The 14356-nt window shown below is 36.2% G+C and overlaps 1 protein-coding gene across 7 annotated transcripts in view; it reads right to left on the reverse strand.

The window, feature by feature from the left end:
* Positions 1-14356, reverse strand: part of LOC121045392 (cadherin-8) — a 367139-nt gene that overhangs the window by 192201 nt on the left and 160582 nt on the right. For 6 of the 7 annotated variants that reach the window (XM_040498191.1, XM_040498192.1, XM_040498197.1 and 3 more), the window contains one exon: positions 14036-14155. The exons of the other annotated variant lie outside the window; for it this stretch is intronic. In XM_040498191.1, coding sequence (XP_040354125.1) covers positions 14036-14155 — 120 coding nt within the window. The remainder of the gene's footprint in view (positions 1-14035; positions 14156-14356) is intronic. 7 annotated transcript variants of the gene reach the window in all.

Below are 14356 nucleotides of genomic sequence, written 5' to 3' on the forward strand. Positions count from 1 at the left end.
GGAAGGAAAAAAAAAAGAGGTTAGAGTGGAAGAGAGCCAAAGCATAGGAGACTCTTAAAAACTGAGAACAAACTGAGGGTTGATGGGGGGTGGGAGGGAGGGGAGGGTGGGTGATGGGTATTGAGGAGGGCACCTTTTGGGATGAGCACTGGGTGTTGTATGGAAACCAATTTGACAATAAACTTCATATAGTGGGAAAAAAAAGAAATTCTTCCTTTTTTAACTCTCTTTCTCAAAAAAAAATATGATATCTCATGTTTTAGCCCAGAGGAAATAATTTCACAGAGATGTTTCTGGAATATGACTTACAAGGAAACAGATGAAATATTTGTACATTTCTCCTCCTACAGCCACTTAGTGAATTCCTATTCACGCATCAGAACCTATCACAGAGACTACTTTTACCTTAAGTGAGAGGGGTGTCCAATATTAACTAATCCCTTCTATGAGCTTCCAATAATTACATATACAGTCATAGACAAAATTTTATGATGTTTAACTCTGTTTTCCAGACAAGGAAATTTGAACATTAGATAATTCTTTTTGGGGGAGGTATATCTAAAGTCAGACTTACCACAATATTTAAAAACAATTATTGAATTTCCATGATATGTTTAGTATAATCTTAGGTAATCTTAAATGTTGGGTTATGGAGTTAGACCTAAAGGATGGAGGGTAGAATTATATCCTCCAACTGTATAAAACCTGCTATACTAACACAAAAAAACACCAGATATTATATATATGCATTTTTGATGTAAGAGTTGTCAAAATGTACGTTATCTTGGATACTGATTAATCTTTGACATTCTTAGATAAACCATGTTTTCCTATAAAATCAATGCAAATACAGTTTTGTCCTTCTTCATGAAGTCATTTTGAACTAGTCCAAATAAAACTCAAAGCTATATTTCAAAGGAGAGAAAGAACATCACCATAGAGATAGAAATTACAGTTTAATTCTGCAGGGACATGATACATAGTAAGCTGGAAAAATCCTTGATCCTAGCTGGTCTGCTCAGGTTGAATGGATGTCATTGCGAATAAGTATTTGCTTTTGCTTCCACTTAAATCCATCCCAAAGCACCCCAGTGTGACAGCATGTGTTACATGTTGAGGAGTCTGGGTGGTTCATAGTCTTTCTGTTCACTGTGCACATCTAAAGACCTTGGTTTCTCTAAAAATGCATCTTTTCAACCTCAGTTACAGTCAGCACTGGACAGCTCCCTCTGGACTTAAAAAGTGTTTGTCCAAAGGTGTAAGTGACATGACATGACACTACTTTTATTTACCCAAATATATTTAATTATTCTATGTTCTTGGGGTAGAGACATTGTTTTTAGTAATCATAAAGCAATTAATCTGACCACAAAACTTACTCAACCTATTTCACCTCCCATAGGAGATTCCAAGAAAATAAATGATTAAGTTAGTGTGTGCATGCAGACAGCTGTCATGCTCATTGGGGATATGAGGATTTAATCAGCAAAACTGGGGAGGGGTAGAATTTGTTGGGAATACTATCTATAAACGTTGGGTAGATTAGGATAATGATCTATTAGATATTTAAAATTAAATTTTGTCATCATTATCATCAACACAGTGAAGTTTAGACTTAGGTACAGGTAGAATTACATGCTTTAGATTCTCATTACTCATTCATTCAATTATTCATTCATTCATTAGTTCCACAAATATTTATTGTGATCTATATGTACCAAACACTTGTTACCTGTTTGACTTAGTGTATCATTAAACCTCAAAGATCCTCATAATCCTCATCTTCTAAGAATTTATCTTAAAATAGCTACTTTATATGATATATGAAGTAAATAAGAAATAAAGACACTGGCACATAGTTTGTGAACACCTATGATTTTTACTCAATATCCAGTGCTGGCTCTTCTACCTGAAATATAAGCAACATAAAAAAGGCAACTGTTTTTCTCTATCTTCCCATTTGGCCTAAGACAAGCAAACTCACACACTGATACTTTCCTCCCCTCTTTAGTTGCTCTGAACATATGTGTGCCTGTGTGTGTGTGTGTGTGTGTGTGTGTGTGTGTGCACGCACACGTATGCATGCGCCATTATGTTTGAAAAGTATGTCTCTCTGCTTGTATTCTTTCCTGTAAAATTACAGAAATCAGTGAACTTCACTATTAAGGAAACACAAATAGGATGAAGAGTGCAACAGGAGGATATCCTCACAGGTGAGAAAATTACTCTTTGGCTCCCTTCCAAATCCTCCTGTCTATTGACTTCAAGCCTGACTTCTTCATGGAGAGTCCCTGTCCTTCCTTCCAGGAGACTTAAAAGAGACTCCACATGTTATATAAGAAGCCATCCCTGTCCCTTCCCCATTACTAGCCACCCACTTCATAGGAAGACCTGATGTAGAGTATTCTGTAATTTTTAAAAGCAAGTCAGCTGTGTGATAGGTGGAGATGCCTCAGCTTTTGGCCAGCATGTAGGAAAGGGTTTTTATCCCCTATGATGTAACTTCCTTAGGCAATTGGAAATGCCACCTTCCTCATTTCCATGGCATTCTTACCTTTCAGTCAAACTTTCCACTCCAAATCCAGTAGTTTCAATAGAAATGGGTGTCTTGTATTTAACATTGCAGAAATACTTTTCTATCTACCATTAATGCAAACAAAATCTTTGGGTTGCTCTAAGTGGAAATATCCTACCCAAAATCATTTTTCTTGATTCAATAAAAATAAAAATTAATAATATTAAAGGAACTCTCAGTTTGCAGAGATCAAAAGCAAAGTATGGAATATGTGCTTCCTTAACCCCAATATTATGGATGCTGGAAATGGCAATGATATCGGTGTTTTTTAATATTGGATATTTAGTCCCAGGAGGTGATGGTACTCGTGCAAAATCATGCAGAAAATTAGTGGGAGCTTGGATTTTTAAATTCTGGTATAAATTTATTTCATACAGAACAATCTCTTAAGGGAAAAACAAAACAAAAACAAAAACTTCTGATACCTCTAAGTGAAAACTATTTAATTTCTCAGTATCATTGCAATATCCATTTTTTTTTTCACGTGACCACATATACCTTTGATTTCCTCTTGCTGTAAGGCTTTATTTAACAGTTTACCCTATTAATCACTGGTTAAAGTGCCACCATTTTCTCAGAACACAGCCTTTTAAAAGGTTCCCTTGTTCTTCTCTTTCTACCGTTTGCTTAGGTGGCAATTTGCTCCATCCCTGTATCATGAATTCTGGCACGTGTTCTATGTTACCACACCATTGAAGTTGTCGATATACATCTCTTTTTAGGATTTACCATACACAACATTGCGCCCTTCATGCCCAGAACATGACCTATCAGAGTGTTGACAGTAAATATTGATTGATGTGCATTACAAAGACATTCTCACTTAACTCATATCTTAGTATTGCTGGTCTGCCTGAATTTATCTGAATATTTCTTCTCAAAGATCTGCACTGAGAACATTCTTTGGCTGGTCCCTTTGGCAATGAAAATGATAATCCACCCAATCCTGATGTTTTAAAAAGAGACCCCGTGTGTTTGCAATTTATCACTTTGACTCAGAATGCATAAAAATGACTCAATTCCATGAAGGCATTTCATAAAGACTCCATGTGTTATCTTGATTTTTCTAAAAGAGAACCATTCATTATATGGATTTTTTTTCCCAAAGAGTATTTTTTGCCTTAGCGCATTTTTTACAGGTTCTACTGAGACAAATGTTATTTGTATCCAACGAAGAACGATGTTCTGAGTTTCAAAAAAAAAAAAAGTTCAATGATTTAAGTTAGCTTATTTTTAAGCAGGTCATTTTTCACACTCTTTCTTGCCTAGAGCAACATTTAAGCTGTCCTGCAACTTTACCTTGGTTTCTGTGGATAATTAAGCATTTATCATTCACTTGCCTTGCATTTCATTTAGACTTTCCATCTTCAATCACTTAGGATAGACTGCAACTGTTTTCTCACTGCTGTCCTTAAACTGGTGCTTTTTAAATAGATGCCACATTTCTCCCTGTCTTTGCTCACAATGTTGTAAGCAAACATATGGTATTGAGGGTAGCATGAAGGGGAAAACAAAAAAAGAAGGTACTTATAGAATACAAATAAGCTATTTTCAGCCTTTTGAAGCTATTCATAAAAAATGATAATTCATTTTACAATTACTACTGCTTACATCTTCTTTGACACCGAACTACCTCCTATGTCTAGGTATGAAGTATATCTGGACTCTGCAAGATCTATAGGTCCCTTTCTTCTACACCAATGATAGCCCTAGGGCTCAGCTACACTGCTTGGAAGTCAGATGGGAATATAGGAGACTGTTGAAAAACTGGAGACTGATATCAGACAGACTGACTTAGAATCTTTCTTCAAGCCCCTTGTGTAAAAAAATATCAATTTTAACCCTCATTCCATTCTCTCATAAGTAAAACTGAGATGACATGAGAAACTATCTCAAAATACTGTGTGCAATAAATTAAAATAAATTTGAAAACTCATGCAAACCCATTTAGCACAATGCCAAGAACATAATAGATGTTCAATAAATGAAGACTTTAGGTTTATATTCTTGTCATTCTTCCTGTTTTTGTTATAATTTGACAGGGAATTTTATTGATAGATGTGGAAAGCATTTTACCTCTCTCTCTGAAATATAATTCTGTCATTTGTAGCATGGAGACAGAAATTCTTCCCTCTACAGTCTGGCTTATTGCTCTGTCCACCTAGAAAACTGTGGAAACACACCAATACTTTCCTTTCCATGTTGTTGTTGTTGTTGTTGTTGTTGTTGTTGTTGTTGTTGTTCTTATCATTATTATCACAGTGACCTCTCAAATAAGAGGATATATTAATAACCATTCCTTCCTTGTGTGATGGCCCTTTTCTATCTCAACATGTGATCTTGAATTAAATCTGAGCAAGAGTTTATCACAGTCTCAAGGCTCATTTTTGCAAGTACAAGAATAGTACTGTGTTGGCTAGACACTTAGGACATAGTATGAGACTTGGAAATGGCATGAATTTTAGCTCTAAGTGAATCTCAACAACAACCACAATAAAACTACATCTGGGGTTACAGTAGGGCTACTCTCACCATAGGAACAAATAGAAGGAATATAGACTAAAAACCAAGCTGCGTTCCCTACCTGGTTTATCACACATCTTCTCTATGAGTTATAGCAAGCTTTTCTCTTTCTATTAATCCATTCCTGCCTTCTACCCCATTCCATCCATCCTTTGCTTTTCTTTTCCTTGTCCTTCTATTTAAAATCCTTACTGAAGGACTTCTAGGTGCCATACATTCTGCTGGGCATAGGGACGTATAAGGAACGAAGCTGGCAAGCTCCATTCCTTCACGGATTATACATTCTAGCATTAGAACTAACTTCAAAGTATAAAAAAAAATCAATATGTAAAATAATTACTGGTTATGATAAGCTGAAATAATATAAAAAGCAAAACAAATGGCAAATCTTTCTGTAATCTCAAATTTATTCCTGAAACAAGAGAAGGAGTGCTCCCTGAGGTAGAGAGATTGAGGTGTTATGGCAACAGAAAATAATTCCATTAAGTTGTATGTAACAAGTAAGGGGATAGCAGAACTTCTCTTTTCCAAAGTCCAGAGTTCTGTTCTTAACATTCTTGTGAAGATAAAATAAGACACATAGGGGATTTTTTGTCTCCTGTGCTCTGTTTTTTTTTATTATTATTAAAAATACTCTAGTATCGATAACTTGATGACAGTTGCCATTGGGCAATCTTCTTTATAAATTTCATAAATATGTTCAAGTCCCATAGCCTGCTCAAAGGATGCTCACTGTCACAATACTGATTATAGCTAAAAGTCTGGCTCTTGCTGGTAAGGCCAGAATCCTGATAAAAAATGAACTGAGGACAGGACCAGATGCATTTGCGGGTTATTCTAATTCTCCTAAACACTTAATAACGCAATTATAGTAATTCTCTACAATCTCTTCTAGAGGGCAGAAGCAGAGGAAATACTTCTTAATTCATTCTATGAGGCCACCACTACCCTAATACCAAAATCATATGACATTCTAAGAAATGATAACTATAAACAAATATCTATAAAAACATAGATATGAAATCTTCAGCAAAATATTAATAAATTGAAACCAAAAATAGTATGAGTTATATGTCATGGCCAAGTGAGATTTATCCAAGATATGCCAAACTGAGTCAATACCCAAAAATCAATAAAATCTATCACATCAACAGATTAAAAACAGAACAATCAGATGATCATATCAGTAGGTGAAGAAACAGTATTTGACAAAATCTAACTCTCATTCATGATTTAAAACTCTTAGTAAAATAGGAACATAAGGGAACTTTTCAATCAGTTAAGACTATCTGCAAAAACCCTACAACTAATAAAGGTGAAAACCTTGAAGATTTCCTACTAAAATCAGGTCCAAGACAAGGATGTTCCTTCTCACCACTTCTTTTCAACATCATGCTGGTAAGTCCTTACTAATACAATAAGACAAGGAAAGGAATAAAAGGTACACAGATTGGGAAAGAAGACATAAAATGTTCATTGTTCACATATGGCATGATCATCTATGCAGAAAGTCCAAAAGAATCGACAGAAATAAAAACAACAAAACCTTCGGGAACTCATAATAAACTAGAGCAAGGCTGCAGGATACAAAGCCAATGTTTTCCTATATAAAAATGATACATTTGAAATTAAAAACACCATACGTTTTACGTTAGCACCCCCAAAACTAAAGTACTTAAATATAAACCCAACAAATATGTACAAGATCTATATGAGGAAAAACAGCAAACTTCCAATGAATGAAATAAAAGAATAACTAAAAAATGGAAAGATATTCCATGTTCATCAACAGAAAGACTCAGAAACATCTGGATGTCAGTTCTTCCCAGCTTGATGTAGAGATTCAATGCAATACTAATCAAAATATCAGCAAATTATTTTATGGATATCAACAAACTGATTCTGAAGTTTATATAGAGAGGTAAAGACCCAGAACAGCCAACAAAATACTAAGGGAGAACAAATTAGAAAGACTGATGCTTCCTGACTTCAAGACTTACCACAGAGCTGCCCTAATCAAGACAGTGTGGTATAGGTGACAGGACAAACAAATAGGTCAACGAAATAGAATAGAAAGCCAATAGTGGGATTACATAAACAACATCAACTGAACTTTGACAAAGGAGCAAAGGCAACGCAGTGGAGTAGAGATAATCTCTTCAACAAATGATGCTGGATAGCCGTATGCAAAAACAAAACAGAATCCAGATACAGACCTTACACCCTTCACAAATATTAACTCAAAATGGATCACAGTCCTAAATGTAAAACACAAAACTATAAAACTCCCAGACAATAGGAGAAAATCTAGATGACCTTGCATATGACCATGACTTTTTTTTTTTAACGTTTATTTATTTTTGAGACAGAGAGAGACAGAGCATGAATGGGGGAGGGTCAGAGAGAGAGGGAGACAGAGAATCTGAAACAGGCTCCAGGCTCTGAGCCATCAGTACAGAGCCTGACGCGGGGCTTCAACTCACGAACCGCGAGATCATGACCTGAGCCGAAGTCGGACGCTTAACCGACTGAGCCACCCAGGCGCCCTGACCATGACTTTTTAGATATAATACCAGAGGCACAAACTAAGAAAGAAGTGGTAAGCTAGATTTGATTAAAACTTAAAATCCCTGGTCTGTAAAAGGTACTGTATTTCACTGAATGAAAAGGCAAGTCACAAATTTGGAGAAGATGTTTGCAAAAAACATATCTGACAAAGGACTGCTACCTAAAAAACACAAAGAACTCTTAAAACTAAACAATAAGAAAACAAAGGGCCTAGTTTTTAAAAATATATGTCAAAGACAGGGGTGCCTGGGTGGCTCAGTCGGCTGGGCATCTGACTTCCGCTCCAGTCATGATCTCAGGTCTGTGAGTTCGAGCTCCACGTCGGCTCTGTGCTGACAGCTCAGAGCCTGGAGCCTGTTTCAGATTCTGTGTGTGTCTCTCTCTCTGACCCTCCCCCATTCATGCTCTCTCTCTCTCTGTCTCAAAAATAAATAAACGTTAAAATTTTTTTAATTTAAAAATTTCAAAATATATGTCAAAGACCTTAACAGACACCAAAAGAACACATAGAGGTGCCAAATACACTTACAACAAGATTCACTACATCACATGTCTTCAGGGAAATGTAAATTAAAGTAATGAAATACCACTACACATCTATTATAATGGCCCAAATCTGGAACACTGGCAATATCAAATTTAGGTGAGGAAATGGCAGCAACAGGAACTTGCACTCATACTGGCTGGAATGCAAAATGGTACAGATACTTTAGGAGACAATGTGGAGGTTTCTTACAAAATTAAATATACTCTCACCATACAATTCTGCAATTGCACTCTGTGGTATTTACTCCAAGGAGTTGAAAGCTTATATCATCATGAAAACCTGCACATCGATGTTTATAGCAGCCTAGTTCATAATTTGCAAAACATGGAAGGACTAAGAAGTCCGAGAGCCAATGAATGGATAAATACACTGTGATCTACCCAGAGAAGGAATATTATTTAACTCTTAAAAAAATGAGTGATCGACGGCAATCAAAAAGAATGAAATCTTGCCATTTGCAACTTACCAATCCAACAGTAGATGGAACTGGAGGGTATTATGCTAAGCAAAATTAGTCAGAGAAAGACATATATCATATAACTTCACTCATCTGAGGCCTTTAAGATACAAAACAGATGAACATAAGGGAAGGAAAGCAAAAATAAAATAAAAACAGGGAGAGGGACAAAATATAACAGGCTCTCAAATATGGTGAAAAGCAGAGTGTTACTGGAGGGGTTGTAGGATGGGGGATGAGCTAAATGGGTAAGGGGCATTAAGGATTCTACTCCTGAAATCATTGTTGCACTATATGCTAACTAACTTGGATGTAAATGAAAAAAAATAAATTAAAAATAATAAAATTTTAAAAATGAGTGATCAAGTAATGAAAAGACATGGTGGAAACTCAAATGCATATATACTAAGTGAAAGAAGGCAATCAAAGAAAACTACATACTCTATATGACATACTGAAGCAAAACTATGGACACAATAAAAAGATGAGTAGTTGCCAAGGGTTATTAGGGGAGGGATGAACAGAAAGAGCTCAGAGGATTTTTAGGGCAGTGAAAATATGTATGGTATTACAGTAATATATATCCTTATACTGATATATATCCTTACAATGATATATATCCTTATATATTTGTCTAGACCTATATAATGTACAATACCAAAAATAAACTCGAAGGCAAACTATGGATTTGAGTGATTATTATGTGTCAATGTAGGTTTATCCTTGGTAAAAGTGTACTGTGCTGGTCAAAGATACTGGTAATGGGCAAGACTATGCATTTGTGGGGCAAAGGATATATGAGATAGCTCTGTCCCTCTCTCTCAATTATATTCTAAACCAAATACTGCTCTAAACATTTTAAGTCTTTAAATTTCTTTTTAAATTAAGGAGAAACAATTGTTTCAAAATTATTACCAAAATACAAATTTCACTATCCTCGTTCTTTAACAACAATAATAACAATAAAAAAGGAACTGAAGGGGACACCCAGGTGGCTCAGTTGGATGAGCATTGGACTTTGGCTAAAGTCACGATCTCACTGTTCATGGGTTCAAACCCCATGTAGGGCTCTGTGCTGACAGCTCAGAGCCTGGAGCCTGATTTGGATTCTGTGTCTCCCTGTCTCTCTGCCCCTTCCCTGCTCATGCTGCTCATACTCACCCCCCCCACACACACACTCTCTCTCTCAAAAATACAGAAACGTTTAAAAAAAAAGGAACTGAACAATTCCACAGTAGAAATGTGTATTGGTATTTAAACCAACATATTCTGTCTCAGTTATTTTGCATCTCTTCCTGAAGTCATGGACAGACCAACTATGTACAGGGTTGGCACCTATGAGAGTTGTAGGGGTATATAGGTCTTTTGTAATGAATTTGGGCTCATCCCTGAATATTTCTTTATTTTTCTAGAATTTAGATCCCTAGGTCAAAATTAGTGAACATTCCTTTTTTTTTTCTTTTTTTTTTTTTTTTTTTTTTTTTTTTTTTTTTTTTTTTTTTTGTTTATTTAATTTTGAGAGAGAGAGAGAGAGAGAGAGAGAGAGCGAGCACACGAGCACAAAGTAGGGGTGGGGCAGAGATAGAGGGAGACACAGAATCCGAAGCAGGCTCCAGGCTCTGAGCTGTCAGCACAGAGCCCGATGCAGGGCCCAAACTCATGAGCTGTGAGATGACCTCAGCCGAAATCAGACGGTTAACTGACTAAGCCACTATGGCGCCCCTTAAATTAGTGGACATTCTTAATGGTTTTGATACATAGCCTTCAATTTTTTTCAGTAAATGTAATTATTAATACTTTTACTATTAGGTTTTGACTAAGTAATTTACCAAGAACATATTAATCCTGCACATTACTGTTTTAAACATGACATTTGCTGACTTGATAGGGCAAATTTATTTACTCTTTTGTGTTTGCAACATGTTGTGACAGCCACAGAGAACGACTGCTTGGATTTCTCTTCAACAAAAAATTTGCCTAAGAGTATACTTAGCTGACATCTTCCAGCTGAAGCACCTTTAGGGTTAGTTTTAGTTTGCAAGTTGAGGACTCTTCTTCCCAGACACATCAGAGCCAAAGACTGAGCATGGCCAGACTGTATTAAAGCCTACCCATGTTTGTAAATTATGGGTTTCTTTTAAGAGCCATTTTTGCTCCAGGGACCCCCATGGGTTTGGCCAAGATGCTGTCAAATCTGCACTGCCTTTCCTGTTCCTCTCTGTTTAACTTGCACGGGTATCAGATCTGCACCGCAGTATGACGGGCTGCCCTGACTAATCCTGTTTCAGGCCTCTTATGGGCTGGATGTTAATCTCCCTCCCAAAATTCTTATGTTGAAATGTAATCCCCAATGTGATGATATTTGGGGGCAGGGACTTTAAGACGCATTGCAATCAGGGGTGCCTAGGTGCCTCAGTCAGTTAAGTGGCCAACCTCGGCTCAGGTCATGATCCCACAGTTCGTGAGTTCAAGCCCCACGTCAGGCCCTGTGCTGACAGCTCAGAGCCTGGAGCCTGCTTCGGATTCTGTGTCTCCCTCTCTCTCTGCCCCTCCCCCGCTCATGCTGCCTCTGCCTCTTTCAAAACTAAACAAACATTTAAAAAACAAAAAGAAAGAAAGAAAAAGAGGCAATGTGATCACTGTATCAATGCTCATATACAAAGAGACGAGGGAGCTAGCTCGCTCTGTTTTCACAAGAATACAAGAAGTCTGCCACCTGCAACCTGGAAGTGGGCCCTCGCTGGAATGCTACTATGCGGGCATCCTGATCTGAGACTTCCAGCCTCAAGAACTGTGAGAAATAAATTTCTGTTTCTTATAAGCCACCTAGTTTAAGGTATTTTGTTACAGCAGCCAGAACTAAGACAGTGCTTTTTTGATCTTTTATAGCCCTTCCCCACTAAGCCAGTTCTTCTCCTCATTCTGTCTCAATGTCTTTTCCAGAGGACACAACTGGTACACGTATTTTGGTTGCCAGAAAGTGTATTTACTTTCCATTTGCTTACAAAATAAAAAGCCAAAATGCTCAATGGTCTTTTCCCTTTTTTTCTATATTTTTCTGACATAAAAGTTCTAAAAAGTCTTCTTAATCAATGTATGCATAACATGCCCTTTTCTACCACAAACACTCAAAAGAATTCATACCAGTTTCAAAAATATTTTTAAAAACACAGAGAAAGGGACTCACAAAGCAACTTTAGCTTGTATGGGAACAACTTACACTCTGCTTGCATTTGAACACACCTAAGTGTAATTATGCAGGCATTCACACGAGTGTTTATATTTCACTTGTACAGATTTGTGTTGTAGCAAAAGAACTTAGGCTGACTACTGATTACTGAATTTAGCCTCTATTTCCTTCTGCATTGTGTCTGTTTTAGTTTAAAATCTCAACTTCACTCAACCAATATTGATTAAGCAATTTCTATATACATTCTCAAAGTATCTGTTCTCTCCATTTTATTTCCCACAATGGGCTCTGAATAAACTTTCTAAAATATAAAACCAGATAATTTTGTATCTTTCAAATTAGAAACGATAAAGCTAAACTAAATCTATGTTGAGAAAGACACTCATTATGCTGGGTAAAAATGTAAATATTAAATGTTGCTGACATTTGATTAAGCAAATGGCAATAGATGTCAATGAGACTTAAAAGTACCCAAATCCTCTGACTTACTAGGGGACTTTTATCATCTATACCTCATAGTAATTTATTCTTGATATATGAATTATTTAAATGTTATCACCATACTCCCTTGTATTTATGTTGAAAGCAAAAATCTGTCTTCCAAAATGGATTGTGTGATACTCAAAGGCTGACATTAGCCTTTGTGAATTTTTTTCCTTACATTTAATTCAATGTCTGGCCCACAGTGAATGCTGAATACATTTTTGCTGGATTATGCCGGGCCTGGTGAACAAAACGATCCAAGTGGACAAATAGTCAAGGAGCAAAGGAAAAGACGATACAACTCCACTTAAGCCATCAACACAGTTTTGTTTTACAGAAGCCTCTGTTCCATAATTATTCCCTAGGAAAGTAAAGTTCAAAGATGGCTTTGAAATTAAGGACCTGGGGATGAGTCCCAGTTTTACTCCCAAATCTGTCACTGTGACTTTGGCCAACAGGACATCTCCAGACTTCTCTCTCTCTCCCTCCCTCCCTCTCTCCCTCTTTTTTTCTCTCTCTTTCAGCTGACTGCCTTCTCTGACACTTCCCCTAGGGTCATCAAGGAGCCCAAATGAGATGAAGTTTATAACAGACTTCTCTCTTCTCTGAGGAAGAGTATGTAATTATGCCCCTAATTAATGTCTTTTACAAGAGTTCCTTCCTGTTCCTAAATCTAAATTCAATTTTAAGACATGACCTATTTATATATAAATTGTACTTTTTCTCACTTTTAAATGCATGAGGATTTTACTCTTTGAGTTTAAAAAAAAAAAGCAAAGAGAGGCTTTAAATTTTTAATTTATTAATAATTGACTTACTGGTAAGACATGGAAATTTATCTCAATAATACTGAAAACTCATGAATCAGAGAAAATATATTATACCTATTCTATACATAGCTATGTATTGAATTTGTCAATTTGGAAAATTTGCAGACCAAACCACAAGATACAGAATAAAAATTCATGCAAAATACACTGCTATTAATAATTTTTAAGTGTGCTATAAAAGTTTTGTTTTGTTGTTGAAACTAACTTAATGATTTCTAAAATCTGTACCACCAGATTCAGGATACTGGTTGGGTCGAATACTGGCAATACTTTTATTACTACCACTACCACTAGGTCATAAAGATCTCTAACGGGTAGATATCAGCATCCTGATTTATAAATAAGCAACCTAATAGCAAACATAATAATACCCACCCATTGGATGATTACCACATGTCATGCACTATATGGTCGATATTTATTACCTGATTTGATGTTCATTATAACACTATTAAATAGATTCCATACCCAATTTATAGATAGGGGAGTTGAAACTTAAAAAAGATTTGTAAGTATTACTCACAAAGAATCACAGAGCCAATAAGCAACTGGCTTTATTCTTAAATCTGATATTTAAGTGTGCCTGATGTATAAACACATTTTCCCCCAGGATGAAAAATAGTGCCAGGCCATCTGTTAAATAGGTGATATTCTATAATGGGTCTGCAATTTGTTTTAATCAGTATCAAAATGATTGTTGGGCTTGCCATGTAGCACACATTGCACAGGAATAACACATTCAAATATTATTGATACAGGCAGTGAAGTACTTAACCATGACATTTCATAATCCAAATCCCAAGAAAAGTGTTTCCCTGAAGCAATAACATGGTAAATAGAATTCAAAATTTAGGCCACAAACCTGTCTCAGGCTCAATGGAAAAATAAGGCTGCCCTTCCAAGATACTATAAACCAACTTTGCACTGTTTCCATAAACTGGGTCATCAGCATCAGTAGCTGTTACATTAGTGACAGACGTACCTAAAAAAAAGAAAGAAAGAAAGGAAGAATGAAAGAAAGAGGAAAAAAAGAAGAAAAAGAGGGAGAGAAAAGATAATAATTAACACATTATCCTTTGCCAAGAGCTAAATTTTGCCAAGCATATCATACAGAAATCCATGTGTGGGAATAAGGAAAATAAGAAATCTCTTCAAAAATATGGAGATAAACTACTCTGTCATA

The sequence above is a fragment of the Herpailurus yagouaroundi genome, unplaced genomic scaffold, assembly GCF_014898765.1.
Source record: "Herpailurus yagouaroundi ecotype Mexico unplaced genomic scaffold, PumYag 190, whole genome shotgun sequence".
NCBI lineage: Eukaryota > Metazoa > Chordata > Mammalia > Carnivora > Felidae > Herpailurus > Herpailurus yagouaroundi.